The following is a 14137-nucleotide window of genomic DNA, read 5'->3' as shown; positions in this document are numbered from 1 at the left end:
GCCCCCCCCCCCCCCCCCACATGTTTGTAAAGCGCTTTGGGTGTACAACAATACACAAGAAAGCGCCATATAAATGCATCATTCATTCATTCATTCAGAATTTTTATTCTTGTGTGAACTATCCTTTTAATTAATGTAGGGAAGTTAGCTGAAATGTAGACTTATTTAACTGTAATATTTAACTATAAAATTTTGGCAAACTTTAAATGTAGACATGATAAAATCCTATCACATCATATTTGAAAGCTGAAAAAAATAAAACCATTAAGTTTAAAGGTTTTTTTAGGCCTTACACATAAAATGACAGATAGAATTATAGATAGAAGGATCAAATAAAAGATAGAATGATAAATAGATAGAACGACAGACAGACAGACAGACAGACAGACAGACAGACAGACAGACAGACAGACAGACAGACAGATAGACAGATAGACAGATAGACAGATAGACAGATAGATAGATAGATAGATAGATAGATAGATAGATAGATAGATAGATAGATAGATAGATAATGTCTGATAGGGCCGCTCACACGTTCTCCTCGCATTCTCACTCAGTTATGCTCAGCGTCAGGGTGTGAGGGGGGAAGCGGGCATGAATTTTCTCGCACCCAGTGTGGCCCCAGAGACTCAGTGTGTTAAAACAACACCAGTCCACTTCTGAAGAGTCCAAGAGTCTGTCATCAAAGCAGAAAGCGCTCTCCCTCCCCTCCCCTCCGGCCCTCCAGATCTCCTGCTGACCTCTCAGGAGAGAAAGGAAGAGCGCAAGCAAGTGGAGGCACTTTAAACCGGCGGCGGCCGCATAGCTTTTGCCCAGCGAGAACACCATTGTTGCTGTTCGGCTGGCAAACTAAATCACGGAAGAAGATAATGAGGAAAGCTGCCGTTAGTGCGATGCTGCCAGAGGCCTGCGTGTTGTGCTTTGTGTTGCATTGCACGGTGGAGATAGCATCACTGCGGTTGAGTGTTATCCAGCCTTGGAGCCATCTCCCGGCCAGGCTGTGAGCCTTTGTGTAGCTGCCAGAGCCGTGGCAACCCGGCAAGTCATCGCACACACCTCATAAACCCAGCCACCCCCCACCCCACCCACAATCATCGCTGCCACTGCCTGCGCTCGCCCACCCTTCTGCAAGAAAAAGTGGAAGAGGAAATCAGATTAGAGACGTTTTTTCCCAAGCCCTAAGATCAAAAACGCAGGCTTAGATATCAAGGCTGCACGGTTTCAGCACAAATGGAGAGACGCACATACCCGGCGTCAGATTTAACAATTAGTGCCTTTCGCTTAGCTCTCCGAGAAGCTATTTATCAGGCGGCTAAATTTGTAGCATTTTCTAAAAGTCATAGTTTCAGGATTTAATTAGTATTTCATACTTCTGTCATCTGAGCTCCATTAACAAGGGGGAAATCAACTCCATACTAACAAGGAAGAAACATTAATGCTCATTTGAGGAAGGGAAAGCAAAAGATGTTACATAACAGGACATCATGGATTTAGCTTTACAATAGTTTCTCACACTCTCCCCAGACATGATTTTCTCAGGCAAATTCACAAACCGTTGCACCACTTTAGAGCAAAAAACCTTAACCAGGCACAATCTGCGCTTACGTAATACTTCGTCATGCACTGTTGAATTTAGTGCTTTAACACAGACTCAAAAAAAGTTCACTAGGCTTAAACTTAATAAACTTATGACATTTCCACACAGCTGAATGGAACTTAGTTTGGGCAAAATAATTGCTTGCTTGAGATCCCAACATAAAATTGTGGCCGTTTACTCAAATGCAATGAGCTAAGCAACAATTCTTGAACTTTTTGTCACAACTTAATTTCATTATGTTTAATTATTTTTTTTAATTTAAGTGAAATGTCCATGAATTGTGTTGCTTTAGCTCATTCTAATTAAGCAAATTAAGGGGAAAAAACAGGCAGCAAAAGTAATTTTGGATTCAATTTACTATTCAAAAGAGACACCTGCATCCATTTTCTATTGATCATAGAAGCAGTAATTAATTCAAATAAATGTGTTCATGATAACATAATTACCTGATTAGCATAATTCCTTTAGTGAATTGAGGGTTAAAAAACAATAAACTAATTTAAATAAATAAACCGCACTAATGGATACAAAGTTTTTGTCCTCAATCAGCTAAACAGTTGCATCATCTGTCTGAGCTTCTGTGCTGATTAATTTATGTTTCTCATGTGTTTTCCATCCTTGAGAATCTGTTTTGACAAATTTGTTGGTAAGAGTACGGAAGGCGCGGAGGAGTTAGTGTTAAGTGAATTTGTTGAGACTCGTTTGTCTGTGCGCGCATGTTGTACATTTGGCAGGTTGGTTTTTCAGACAATCTTCTTTCAACTCTAAACAGAGCACTGTGATTACAGAGAACAAACTGACACTGCAAAACACAGGAGAGCACTGAAATGTCTAATGCTCAAGTCTGAGTCTCTTCATATGACTAACAAAAGCCTATTTAATTCAGTTCAAGCAAGGTTTGAAACGCCCCTGGGTAGATTTTCCTATGCAGGTAATAGAGCTGTTCAGGTGGTAGTCTAAAAACCCAGAAGAGAATTAGCATTTTTGACCTACACATTCCCTCTGGATTGTCCTTTGGGATTTTATAAGGACAGTTTTGGATTTATAAGTAAAATAAGGTCTGTGGAAAGCAATGCTATAGAAGATACTTGGACATTTTGTTCTACTACATAATTGCACAGTTATACAATAAACATGTACTTTAATATAGCAAACATGTATCATGTATTTTGTAAACATGTATTAAACATGTATTTTATATACCAGAATCAGACAACTATTCAACTTATTTACATTAATTAAAGGGATAGTTCACTCACAAATGAAACTTATATCATTATTTGCTCATCCTCAAGTTGTTCAAAACATGTATGAATTTCCTCCTTCTGCTTAACTCAAAAGAAGATATTTTGAAGAATGCGTGTAACCAAACAGGATTTGGTCCCTACTGACTTCCATAGTATTTTGTTTCCATACTATGGAAGTCAATGAGGACCAGCAACTGTTTGGTTACACACATTCTTCAAAATATCTTCTTTTAAGTTCAGCAGTAGAAAGAAACTCGTTTGGAAAACTCAAGGGTGAGATAAAAATTTGGTGAACTAAATTTGTTGTCAAGCAACAAATATGCTTGACAAATCACACAACTATTGCAGTTCTTCTACAGCAACTTGTTAGCAACTTATGTTAAAAAAAAATTAACTTCAAAATTCACATTTGAGGTATGATTTTGTGTAATTTTTGTAGTAAAACAAAATGTCCAAATATCGAAATAAATAAATAATGTAAATAAATAAATTAGGTAAATAAGTACATAAATCAAATCAAATCAAACTACTTGACTGGGATAAGTCTGAAATCTCCAAAACTGTTTGTCAAGATTACATGTCACTTACATATTTCAAATACGATTTGCTCCTAAGGCTAAGAGCAACCTGTATTTTTCAGGCTTGTCCAGTTTATGTGCTTTCTAGAGTAAACACATTTTTAACTGAAAGGCAAGTAGTCCTACAGCTGCCATATTGAGCATTAGGATTTCTCACATTTATATTTCAACACTTCAACATTTCAAGTCTGTCTCCTTGCCTTATAGTCTCTTTCTCTCTGTGTGTTTCTTTGCAGTTCAAAGGCTGAACCCAGTGTTGTGGTCTCCATGAGTAACCAGACAGAGCTCCCTGCTTCCCCTTCATGCCTCTCTCAGTTCCTTGACGCCCACCTTTCACCCTCTCTCTCCCCACCTGACCGTTACACCTCCTCAATCTTCTTCCCTTAAATGATGTGGTCTGCGGTCCGTGCTCTGCTCCTGGTGCTGCTGGGTACCGGAGTCCTGCTCTCCAGCGGAGACTCTCCCCGCAAAGAAATTAAGATCGATGGGGACCTGGTTCTGGGAGGCCTCTTCCCCATCCATGAGAAGGGCATGGGCATGGACGAATGTGGCCAGATCAATGAAGGCCGTGGCATCCAGCGGCTTGAGGCAATGCTCTTCGCCATAGATCAGATCAACCAGGACTTAGGTCTGCTACCAGGTGTGGCTTTGGGCGTCCACATCCTGGACACCTGCTCGAGGGACACCTACGCTCTGGAACAGGCGCTGGAGTTTGTTAGGGCTTCGCTTACAAAAGTGGATGATACAGAGTTCATCTGTCCTGATGGATCCTACGCTCTTCAGGAAGACAGTCCACTGGCCATAGCCGGTGTCATTGGGGGATCATTTAGCAGTGTCTCCATACAGGTCAGAACCAGTCAATTTAATCTAAATGAAAAATACACAAAATAATACAATTTATTAATATTTAATTAATTAATGAGAAAAGTTTTACTAAAATTAAACATCAAAAAATAATTCGTTTTTGCATATGCCCTACCATGCAACATGCCAGATTACATGCATATGTCTACTTTAACAGAGTATTAAAAATATTACTACACTATATATACTACATTTCTTCGTAAGACATAGACAATTTTGCAATTACTTTTTAGTTTTTACTAAAAATTTTAAAAAATCATTAAAATAATTAACTGTTTATTGAATAAATTAAATATTGTTAGCAACTTAGGTTAAAAAGCTTAAATTTCATATTTGAAATATGATTTTGTGTAATTTATGTAGTAAAACGAAACGTCCAAATATCTAAAGAAATCAACAAATAAAGAAGGTAAGTACACTGAAAAAAATGCCTGAAATAAACTAGTTTCACTCAATAATAGCTTGAAAATAAAAAATAACAAAGTAAATTAATTACAAAGAAACAACAAGTAATGAAGACTGAAAGACTGAAATAGTATTTTCTAGTAACAGTATTTTTGAAATAGCATTTTCGTCCAAAACTTACTCATTGATTTATCTACATTGTTTGTTTGTGTTTTGTGTGTGTGTGTGTGTGTGTGTGTGTGTGTGTGTAATAAGCAACCTACAAGTTTATGACATGCCCGAACAGATCTATAGGAACAAATCTATAGGAACAAAACAGCTTCTAACTACTTGAATACATTAAAATAATAAACTGTTTATGGAATAAATAAATTAAGGAATACTACAAGAAATAAGGAAACAACATTATTTTAACATTTCAATTTAAATATAATTAAGCTAAATAAACATAGACAGGTCATAATAATTAAAAAACCTATTTCATTAATTTAAAAAAAATAATCTAAAATATTTATATAGTGTTCCATATAGTCCCAAACAAATGGATTAAACATAGTCTGATTTCACAAATTTAAAATATGCAATGAAATAAAGTTGCAAAAAATGTTCAAGAGCAGAGTTTAATTAGCTCATGTAATTCACAAAAATTAACCTCCCTTGAGATCTTCCAGTTCACATTTTGAGCACGGTCACCTAAATAAACCTATTTTATATGTATACAGTTTGGATGAATTCATCAATATTACTGAATTATTTGCAAGTTCAGAATCACAAATTTGTTCTTTACCCTCTAGAAAACCACTTGGCAAAAAAACAACACAGCTCTTTTTCCTGACCAACTACGAAGAACTCAATCCATTATTTAGAGGGCCGCCCTCAAATAAAACTCTGCGCCACCCCCGTTTCCATTCTTCGCTCCTGTACATCCAGTTTGCTCTTTCCTTTCCTCGAGTCCGTGCACGGATTAGCACTGCGGCTATACTATTGTGTCTGTTGTGCGTTGTTACTTTCTAGTACCACTGGTGACAGAGCCATGGGAATTTGCATAATTTTGCATAACCCTCTCCCCATTTGTGGCTCAGCAAAAGCTGGCTTCCTCTATCAGTTCCAAAATCCGTAATCTGTCTAACCCTCCTTTCTTCTTGTTCCCTCTCTCTGTCTTTTTCTTGTTCCCGGTCACTCTTTTTTCCTTGTCTTCCTGCAGTTTTATTTAGCAATATTGCTCTGTTTCTGGCAAAGAGCTGGGAGAATTGTGACCTCACACAGTGGTCTCTCGTTAGATAACCATTGTTATCCATCGCTCTCCTTTCATCGCCGGCAACTGGACATTGTTTTTTTCACACGACACCAGCTGTTGTTTGACAATCCCGCCTTCCTCTCTCTGGCAGACTCTCTCTCTCCTGTCCTTCATTCCTCCATATTCTTTTAAGTTACATCATATCTCAGCATTCAATGGGATAAAGTAATACAGGTTTACTTCCCATCAAACTGAAAAAACAAGGTCATTTTTGCTTTTGTGGGACTTATCTTTAGACAGCTTTTTCTTTAAATCCTATTTGGATTATTGTCTTCTCATTAAAGTCTGCTGTTCAAAAGTTTGGGGTTAATAAGATTTATTATTTATGGAAGAAATTAATACATTTAATCAGCGAGAATGCATTAAATTGATCAAAAGTGAGAAACATTTACATTGTTTTTTACATTAAAATATGCTGCAAATCAGCATATTAGACTGATTTCTGAAAGATCATGTGACACTGATGATGCTGAAAAATCAGCTTTGCCATCAGAGGAAAAAATTATATTTTAAAATATATTCCAAAAGAAAACTGTTATTTTAAATTGTAATAATATTTTATAATATTGGTGTTTTTACTGAATTTTTTATCAAATAAATTCAGCTTTGAAAGAGAAAAAAAAAACTCAAACTTGTAAACGGTTTTGGATTTCAGAAAGCAACAGAATGAAGTCCCACCCTAATTTTTTTCTCATTGAACAACCTATTCATAAGGTGAAAAATGGGTGTTACATAGCAGAATGAAGAATTCAAATTTGCTAAAACAATGCCTAAACCGGTTAAAATGAGCCAATAGCATGCATGGCCTCAGTGATGTCAGCAAAAAAGAAAAGTAGGATGGGACTTGATTTAAACTTCTTCTTTTTTTTACCGTTGTAATAACATGTTCTGATCGATCACAATAACACCAGGAATGTGCATGAAGAAAATAAAATGTTCAATTTTGATTTCAAGTTGACTTTAATCTCTACTTACACCTAAACATCAACAAAGTGTCAGCAACTCTTTTTTAAGCATTTTGCAAACGTTACTTTCATATGTAGAACACATATCTGTGAGCATCCCAAATCACAAAATAAACATTGCATACAACAGGACCGAACTGCAAGTTTTATCCTAGCTTTGACATAAAGATTTGATTCAGAGCTACGAGCTGTCATTGTGCATGCCAGTGTCAGTGTTATGCAGGAAAAGAGACGTTATCCTGTACATTTCTGTGCGTGGGATGTGTGATATGGAAGAGCCAAGCTGCGTCTCACTAAAGAGAAACATTTCCATGCTGCTCAGCCCTGCTGAGGCTGCCTGCATCCTCTTAATTGGGCTAATGTGGCTTGATCCAATCAAATGACTAAAAAAAGAATACTTTATGTATCATAGACTTTGGATAATTAATTCTTAAGGTGCTGACTTATTGATTGAATCAGGGTTTGTAATGTTGTATGTTTGTGCGTGTGTTTCTGCCAGGTTGCCAACCTACTGCGGCTATTTCAGATACCTCAGATCAGCTACGCCAGTACCAGTGCCAAACTCAGCGACAAATCTCGCTACGACTACTTTGCACGCACCGTCCCGCCAGACTTCTACCAGGCCAAGGCCATGGCGGAGATCCTGCGTGCCTTCAACTGGACCTATGTTTCCACCGTTGCCTCAGAGGGTGACTACGGAGAAACAGGAATTGAAGCCTTCGAGCAACAAGCCCGTTTAAGAAACATCTGTATAGCTACTTCGGAAAAAGTGGGACGGTCGAGCGCGAAACGCTCTTCGTATGAGGCGGTGGTTCGTCAGCTTCTACAAAAGCCCACGGCCCGTGTGGCAGTGCTGTTTTTGCGTAGCGACGATGCACGAGAACTCATCGCTGCTGCCGCCCACCTCAATGCATCTTTCCTCTGGGTGGCGAGCGACGGATGGGGGGCGCAAGAGAGCATCGTCAAAGGGAACGAATTCACGGCGGATGGTGCTATCACGTTGGAGCTCGCGGCTCATCCTATACCAGAGTTCAACCGCTACTTCCAGAGCCTCACACCCCTTAATAATCACCGCAACCCTTGGTTCAAAGACTTCTGGGAGCAAAAGTTTCAGTGTTCATTGGGCAGTGCTTCGGCAGCAGGGGCGGGAACCCCAAAGCCACCTTGTGACCCAGAACTTACTATCGACAAGTCAAATTTTGAGCCCGAATCAAAGATCATGTTTGTCGTAAATGCCGTATACGCCATGGCACACGCCTTGCATCGAATGCAAAGAACTCTTTGTGCCAACACCACACGCTTGTGCGACGCCATGCGGAGTCTTGACGGCAGGAAACTCTACCGGGACTTTCTACTTCACGTCAACTTTAGAGGTAACCTGCTTTGTTTTTCTTCTCCCAGTTTCTCTCAGTCTAGCACCATATTTGTGTTACTCCGTGGTTCTGAAACGACAGGTTTACAGGCTCTGTAATTAGAGACACTGTGTGTCTTGATTGCGACTAGGAGAATAAGGGGCGAGTCGAGCGTCTTCTGTCAGTGCCGCTGAGAGCTCGGCATTGACTGACAGCTAAAGGAGAGAGGCAGGTAAAAATAAACTATGTAAAAGTGCTCAGCATGCTCAGTTTGGCGTGGCAGGTAGATGGGATTATGCCACACTTATCTGTGACTATGCACAAACACATTCAAAGACAAACTCACAGAGGGAGAGAGCGAACGATAGCTAGAAGTTTAGAGTAGGAGAAGATAATGGGAACAGCAGCACAATTACATTATACATAAGCACCGCATAATGAATACATAAGGGATAATGTAGAGATGCAAAATAAACCTTGACTGGTAATCAAGACCCTTACTTGAAACAGAGTGGTCTTATATCACCCTGAAGGGGGTCATTTTGCAATAATGACTGGCAGACTGTGCATAATTTAGCTGATTACATGACTTCTTACCAAATAAATAAATAAATGGACATTGAATATTGATTTGAGCTGAAATTTCTTAATGTGAGAAGAAAGAGGCTGCAGAGAGACGTAAATAAATACCATGGTCTATAGCACAGCATAACCTTACAAAAAGTACTGTGATGTCCTATGGTACAGTGGCAATATTAGATGGTAATACTGAGGTATTTTGAAATATACCATAGTACTGAAGTTCATGGTACCAAATCTAAAATACCTTGGTGGTACCAAAGTAAAATCCTGAAATACCTTGGTAGTTTTTTTATAAGGGATGTACTACAGAAATTCAAATGTAAATTTAATAATAATAATAATAGTAATAGTAATAATAAATACATATATTATGCTCACCATGACTGCATTTATTTGATCAAATATACAGTAAAAACAGTAATTTTGTTTAATTTAATTTAAAATAACTGCTTCTTTCTTAATATATTTTCAAAATGTGTTTATTCCTATGGCATAGCAGAATTTTCAGCAGCCATTACTCCATTCTTCAGTGTCACATGATCTTTCAGAAATCCCTTCATCATGCTGATTTGGTGTTTAAGTAATAACATTTTGTAGCATTTTAAATGTTTTTACTGTCACTTTTTAACAGACAGACAGACAGACAGACAGACAGACAGATAGACAGATAGACAGATAGATAGATAGATAGATAGATAGATAGATAGATAGATTTGTAAAACAAGTAATACATTAAAAAAAGACAAAAACTACATAAAAAATTGTGCCATACAACCTACATGGTATATATAATAAAATCATGGCATTTTAATCTGATACTATCACTGTACTGCCACAGTACTTTTTGTAGAGTGCATATGTGTGCATGTGTATGCATGAAAAACAGACTAACAGAGGGAGGTAACGCTAGTTTCACACACAGAAAAGAGAGAAAGAGACACAAAGAGCGAGAGAGAGAAAGAGAGAAAAAGATTGGGCAGATAAAATGACGGGAGAGAGGTTGAGTGGGCTGGTACGCATCAGCAGAAGAACATTCCCTTTGAAGTTCACCATCTTCATTTTTCAAGCGCAGAATCAAAGACGTGTGGGGTTTGCTGTCTGGGGCGATTGAAAGGGAGGCAGAGGCAAGCCATGCAGGAGAACAGGAGGGGAAAAACATCATCATCATGCAAACAGAGGAGATGGAGATAGAGAGAGAGACAGAAAAGAAAGAATGGCGGAGATTGTGGAGTGAGAATGAACGTAAATGTGCTTAGAATCAAAAGAAGGGTGTTGATATAGATGATCTGCCATGGAGAAAGAGAGAAACGGAGGAAAGATGGAAGCGATGAGAAGAGAAGCCCAGAAGGATTTACAGTTCACATTCTCCTCCCTACAGTGAAGAATTAAGTCCCTCTGCGCTTCCTAGCATTCTGACTCACAAAGTACACACAGTTGCCCCTTCTCTAGCTTTCTTTTTATCTCTGGAGAGCCCATTATTACTAAAGGTGCTTTCACACTAGAGCTTTTCGTGCGGAGGGAGGCAGGAGGCAAGCCATGCAGGAGAACAGGAGGGGAAAAACATCATCATCATGCAAACAGAGGAGATGGAGATAGAGAGAGAGACAGAAAAGAAAGAATGGCGGAGATTGTGGAGTGAGAATGAACGTAAATGTGCTTAGAATCAAAAGAAGGGTGTTGATATAGATGATCTGCCATGGAGAAAGAGAGAAACGGAGGAAAGATGGAAGCGATGAGAAGAGAAGCCCAGAAGGATTTACAGTTCACATTCTCCTCCCTACAGTGAAGAATTAAGTCCCTCTGCGCTTCCTAGCATTCTGACTCACAAAGTACACACAGTTGCCCCTTCTCTAGCTTTCTTTTTATCTCTGGAGAGCCCATTATTACTAAAGGTGCTTTCACACTAGAGCTTTTCGTGCGGACTTGAGTCTGTTTGTCATACCTTTGGCTGATTTTCAGAACTCGGATGCACACCTTTTGGCATTTTGTATGACCGGTGGCAGCCTACTTACACTTGATATTAACATTTGCTCGGTTCCAAAACCTAGCGAGCTGGGAGCTTGGAATCGAGTTTTTCACACAAAAAATTAACATTCTGTTATCATTTACTCACCCTCATGTCGTTGCAAACCTGTGTTTCTTTCTTTCTACTGTGAAACATAAAATATTATTTTTGGATAGAATGTATTCTAAATAGGCATTCAAATGAATGGCACACACAAATATTGAGTAAAATGATCAATTAAAAAAATTATATTGTGGTTTCCGCAAAAATATTAAGCAGTTTTAAACACTGATAATAATGTTGAAAACATTATCATATATAAATATGATGTTTTCAACATTGATAATAATTAAAATTAGCATATTAAAATGACTTTATTACTGTATTTTTGATCAAATTAATTAATATGTTTTTGTAATTTTAGTACCTAAAGTTAAACTAGATGAGAACTTAACTTAACTAAAATGAGAAATATTGCAACTAGTTTTTAAGTATTTACATATATAATATAATATACTGTAATATAATATAATATTCATATGTAATACTTCAAATAACTTTCAGTTAAAGTTTATTTTATTTAATATTTAAGTAACAAACCTTTTTATGTTTAAGTTTTAGATTTATTTAACAATAATAACCTGGCACAGAAGGAAGAGAAACTCATACAGGTTCGAAACAACAGGAGGGTGAGTAAATGATGAACGAATTTTCATTTTTGGCCAAACTATTCCTTTAAATAAATTCATTGGATATACATTTTAACATGTAAATACCTGGTATACAGTTAATTGCAAACATCGTAATTGATCATTTGTGATTGAATCACCCAAATATGGATATTAACACCAGGTGTACCATCTACTCTACAGCCCTGAAGAATATTCCACCTCCTTCTGTGGAATATTTGTAAAAGGTGCAAATGATACTTAATGTATCAATTAATAAGACTAAGTTTGATACTTGCACGTCTTGTCTGTCTGATAGAGAGTCCTGATGCAATCTGAAGGCTCAAGTTGATCTTTGCTGAAGTTGGTTGATGAAAAAGAACCAGTTTGTGTCAGATGATCTTGGTGAATGGAAAGTCAAGGCCGAGGCCTGGCGCAGACTTAGGGTGTCCTTAGAGCGTTTTAGCTCACATCCTTATCTTCTCAGAATCTAACAGAACTGCAGACTGAAGACTTAGTAGAAAAAGAAAACTCTGGGCGGAACTGTGCGTGGGCCCTTTTAAAGTCTGAGAAGATTCCCGCCTCTTAGGATGGGCTTGTCCAATGAGAAAGGCTGAAGTTTCAAGCGGGAGGTTGGATACTGGGGAGTTTTACGACCCTTTGTGTGAGGGCATGGTAATTTGCAAATGGAACTCGAATCAAATTACTAAAGATTCTTAGAATACTGATATATTGCCTATGTACCAACATATAATATACACTCTCGTTTAGATCATCAGAAGACAAATTCATAGATACTAAACATGGTAGGATTGCATATAGGTAAGATTACATGAACAAGTGGTTCTATCATAAGCCTGCATAAAACAGTATACAATATAAAAGACAATATGCAAGGACAGTAACAACATACACAATGACCTGAAGTATATGTGTGTTCATTCAAAGAAAGGTTTTCCTATGAATTAATTAGAGAAGAGTCCATTTTTACTGTGCATTATGTGTCTTTCCTATGGAAAATGTAGTGAGAGGGAGAACTCTCAACATGCCATTAGGTCGTAAAGTGTATCTGGTATAGCAAAAGGTGTTGTGGTTGCCATGGTGACCAGGGGCCTGGTGTCGTTCGTAGACATCCTGGCACCCAGTATGTTTATTGGGTGAGGGGTCTGTGAGTATTTGTTAATCTAATGCATAATTGATTTGTTATATCTAATGACAAATGGTGAGTCTGATTGGTCCATACACTACAAGAGCTATCAACACACACACACACACACACAATGGGATATTTGTGTTTTTCCTTTTCTCAGACACTTTCAACCCACACACCATGAAACAAAAACAATTGCTCGTCACACACACACACATACATTGAAAGCTGGGATTTAACCATCACCTCCATCTGCATCTACTTAACACACACACAGAGCAACATCATAATACACTATGAAACAAAGCAATCGCTCATCCACCCACCATTAACCCACCACACACATGCAGTACACATACACACACTGAACTGGCACCACAGAAAGAAGAGCTTGTGTATCTGTTGCTCTATGGAAGATTTATTGCATGTAAACAGCGATGTGGGAAAGTCAGGCATGGATAGCATCTATACCTCACTATCTCACAACAGTGTCCAAACTGCGGTGCATTTATATAGCTAGACAGAGTCATAAACACATCCACAACCAGAGGTGGTTAACCATAGGCAAGTCTCGAGTCTGCAGTATAGAAAAATGGCAAGTCAGTGGCAGTAAGCTCTCCTGCTAAGAATCAAGTAATGTCACAGTACAAAAAGTGCCTTATATTACTTATTTATGTCCCTCCAGGAAATAAACTTTCTGATTCATGAATTATAAATATCTGAATATCTGAAAACTGTTGTTTTGTCTACATTAATGCTGTAGCTGTAGCTAAATTGTGTGTGTAGCTAAATTACAAGTAAAACAGTAAAACAAGTAAATAGGTCACAAAAACATTCGTTGTTAACCCTGATACTTAGTTAACTTAGTCTTAAATTTCACTCTGGGTGACAAAAACGATGTAAATGTCATTCTTTTGCATGAATGAGCAAATGTAGACTGAGAGGTTTTAGTTGTTCTGTGAATGTCATTTTGCAAAATAATTCATTGTTATAACATTGTAGCATCTACCACAAGTCCAAGTAGAGTCCTGAGTCATTTCATTTAGTCAAGCAAGTCACAAATCCTTAAATGTGCAACTCCAGTCAAAATCATGTAACTTTAGTCCTCCACCTCTGCTATCTCCTCAGACACACCTCTTTATCATTTATTTCTGCTCTCCCTTTCTCTGTGAAGAAGCTCATCAAAACACTACTGTCAAACTCAGCTCAGAGTGTCTGTGGATGGCTGTGTGTGGGTCCTTGACGGGGATGCTGTATCTGAATGGCGACTGTCAGTTGCATAGGTGTGCACAGTAGAGATATGTTGTTTTTAAGCCCTGAATTTTGGAAACGTCTCAGATGCCAGATAGACATGTTGTGGTACCTCAGAGTCAAGCGGATCATGCTCAGCAGTGATGTCACATCGCCAACTCTATGCGTCTCTG

At 38.1% G+C, this 14137-nt stretch overlaps 1 protein-coding gene across 1 annotated transcript in view; it reads left to right on the top strand.

The window, feature by feature from the left end:
• LOC107563413 (metabotropic glutamate receptor 3-like) overlaps positions 1–14137 on the top strand; it is a gene marked incomplete at its 3' end in the record, with an annotated part of 33469 nt that overhangs the window by 12800 nt on the left and 6532 nt on the right. Inside the window, exons 2-3 of the mRNA XM_016248291.1 lie at positions 3662–4271; positions 7456–8329. Coding sequence (XP_016103777.1) covers positions 3813–4271; positions 7456–8329 — 1333 coding nt within the window. The remainder of the gene's footprint in view (positions 1–3661; positions 4272–7455; positions 8330–14137) is intronic.

This window comes from Sinocyclocheilus grahami, unplaced genomic scaffold (assembly GCF_001515645.1).
Source record: "Sinocyclocheilus grahami isolate Dianchi unplaced genomic scaffold, SAMN03320097.WGS_v1.1 scaffold874.1, whole genome shotgun sequence".
NCBI classification, from domain to species: Eukaryota; Metazoa; Chordata; class Actinopteri; order Cypriniformes; family Cyprinidae; genus Sinocyclocheilus; species Sinocyclocheilus grahami.
The sequence above is the reverse complement of the archived record's forward strand: the minus strand, read 5'-3'. Positions and strand labels throughout refer to the sequence as shown.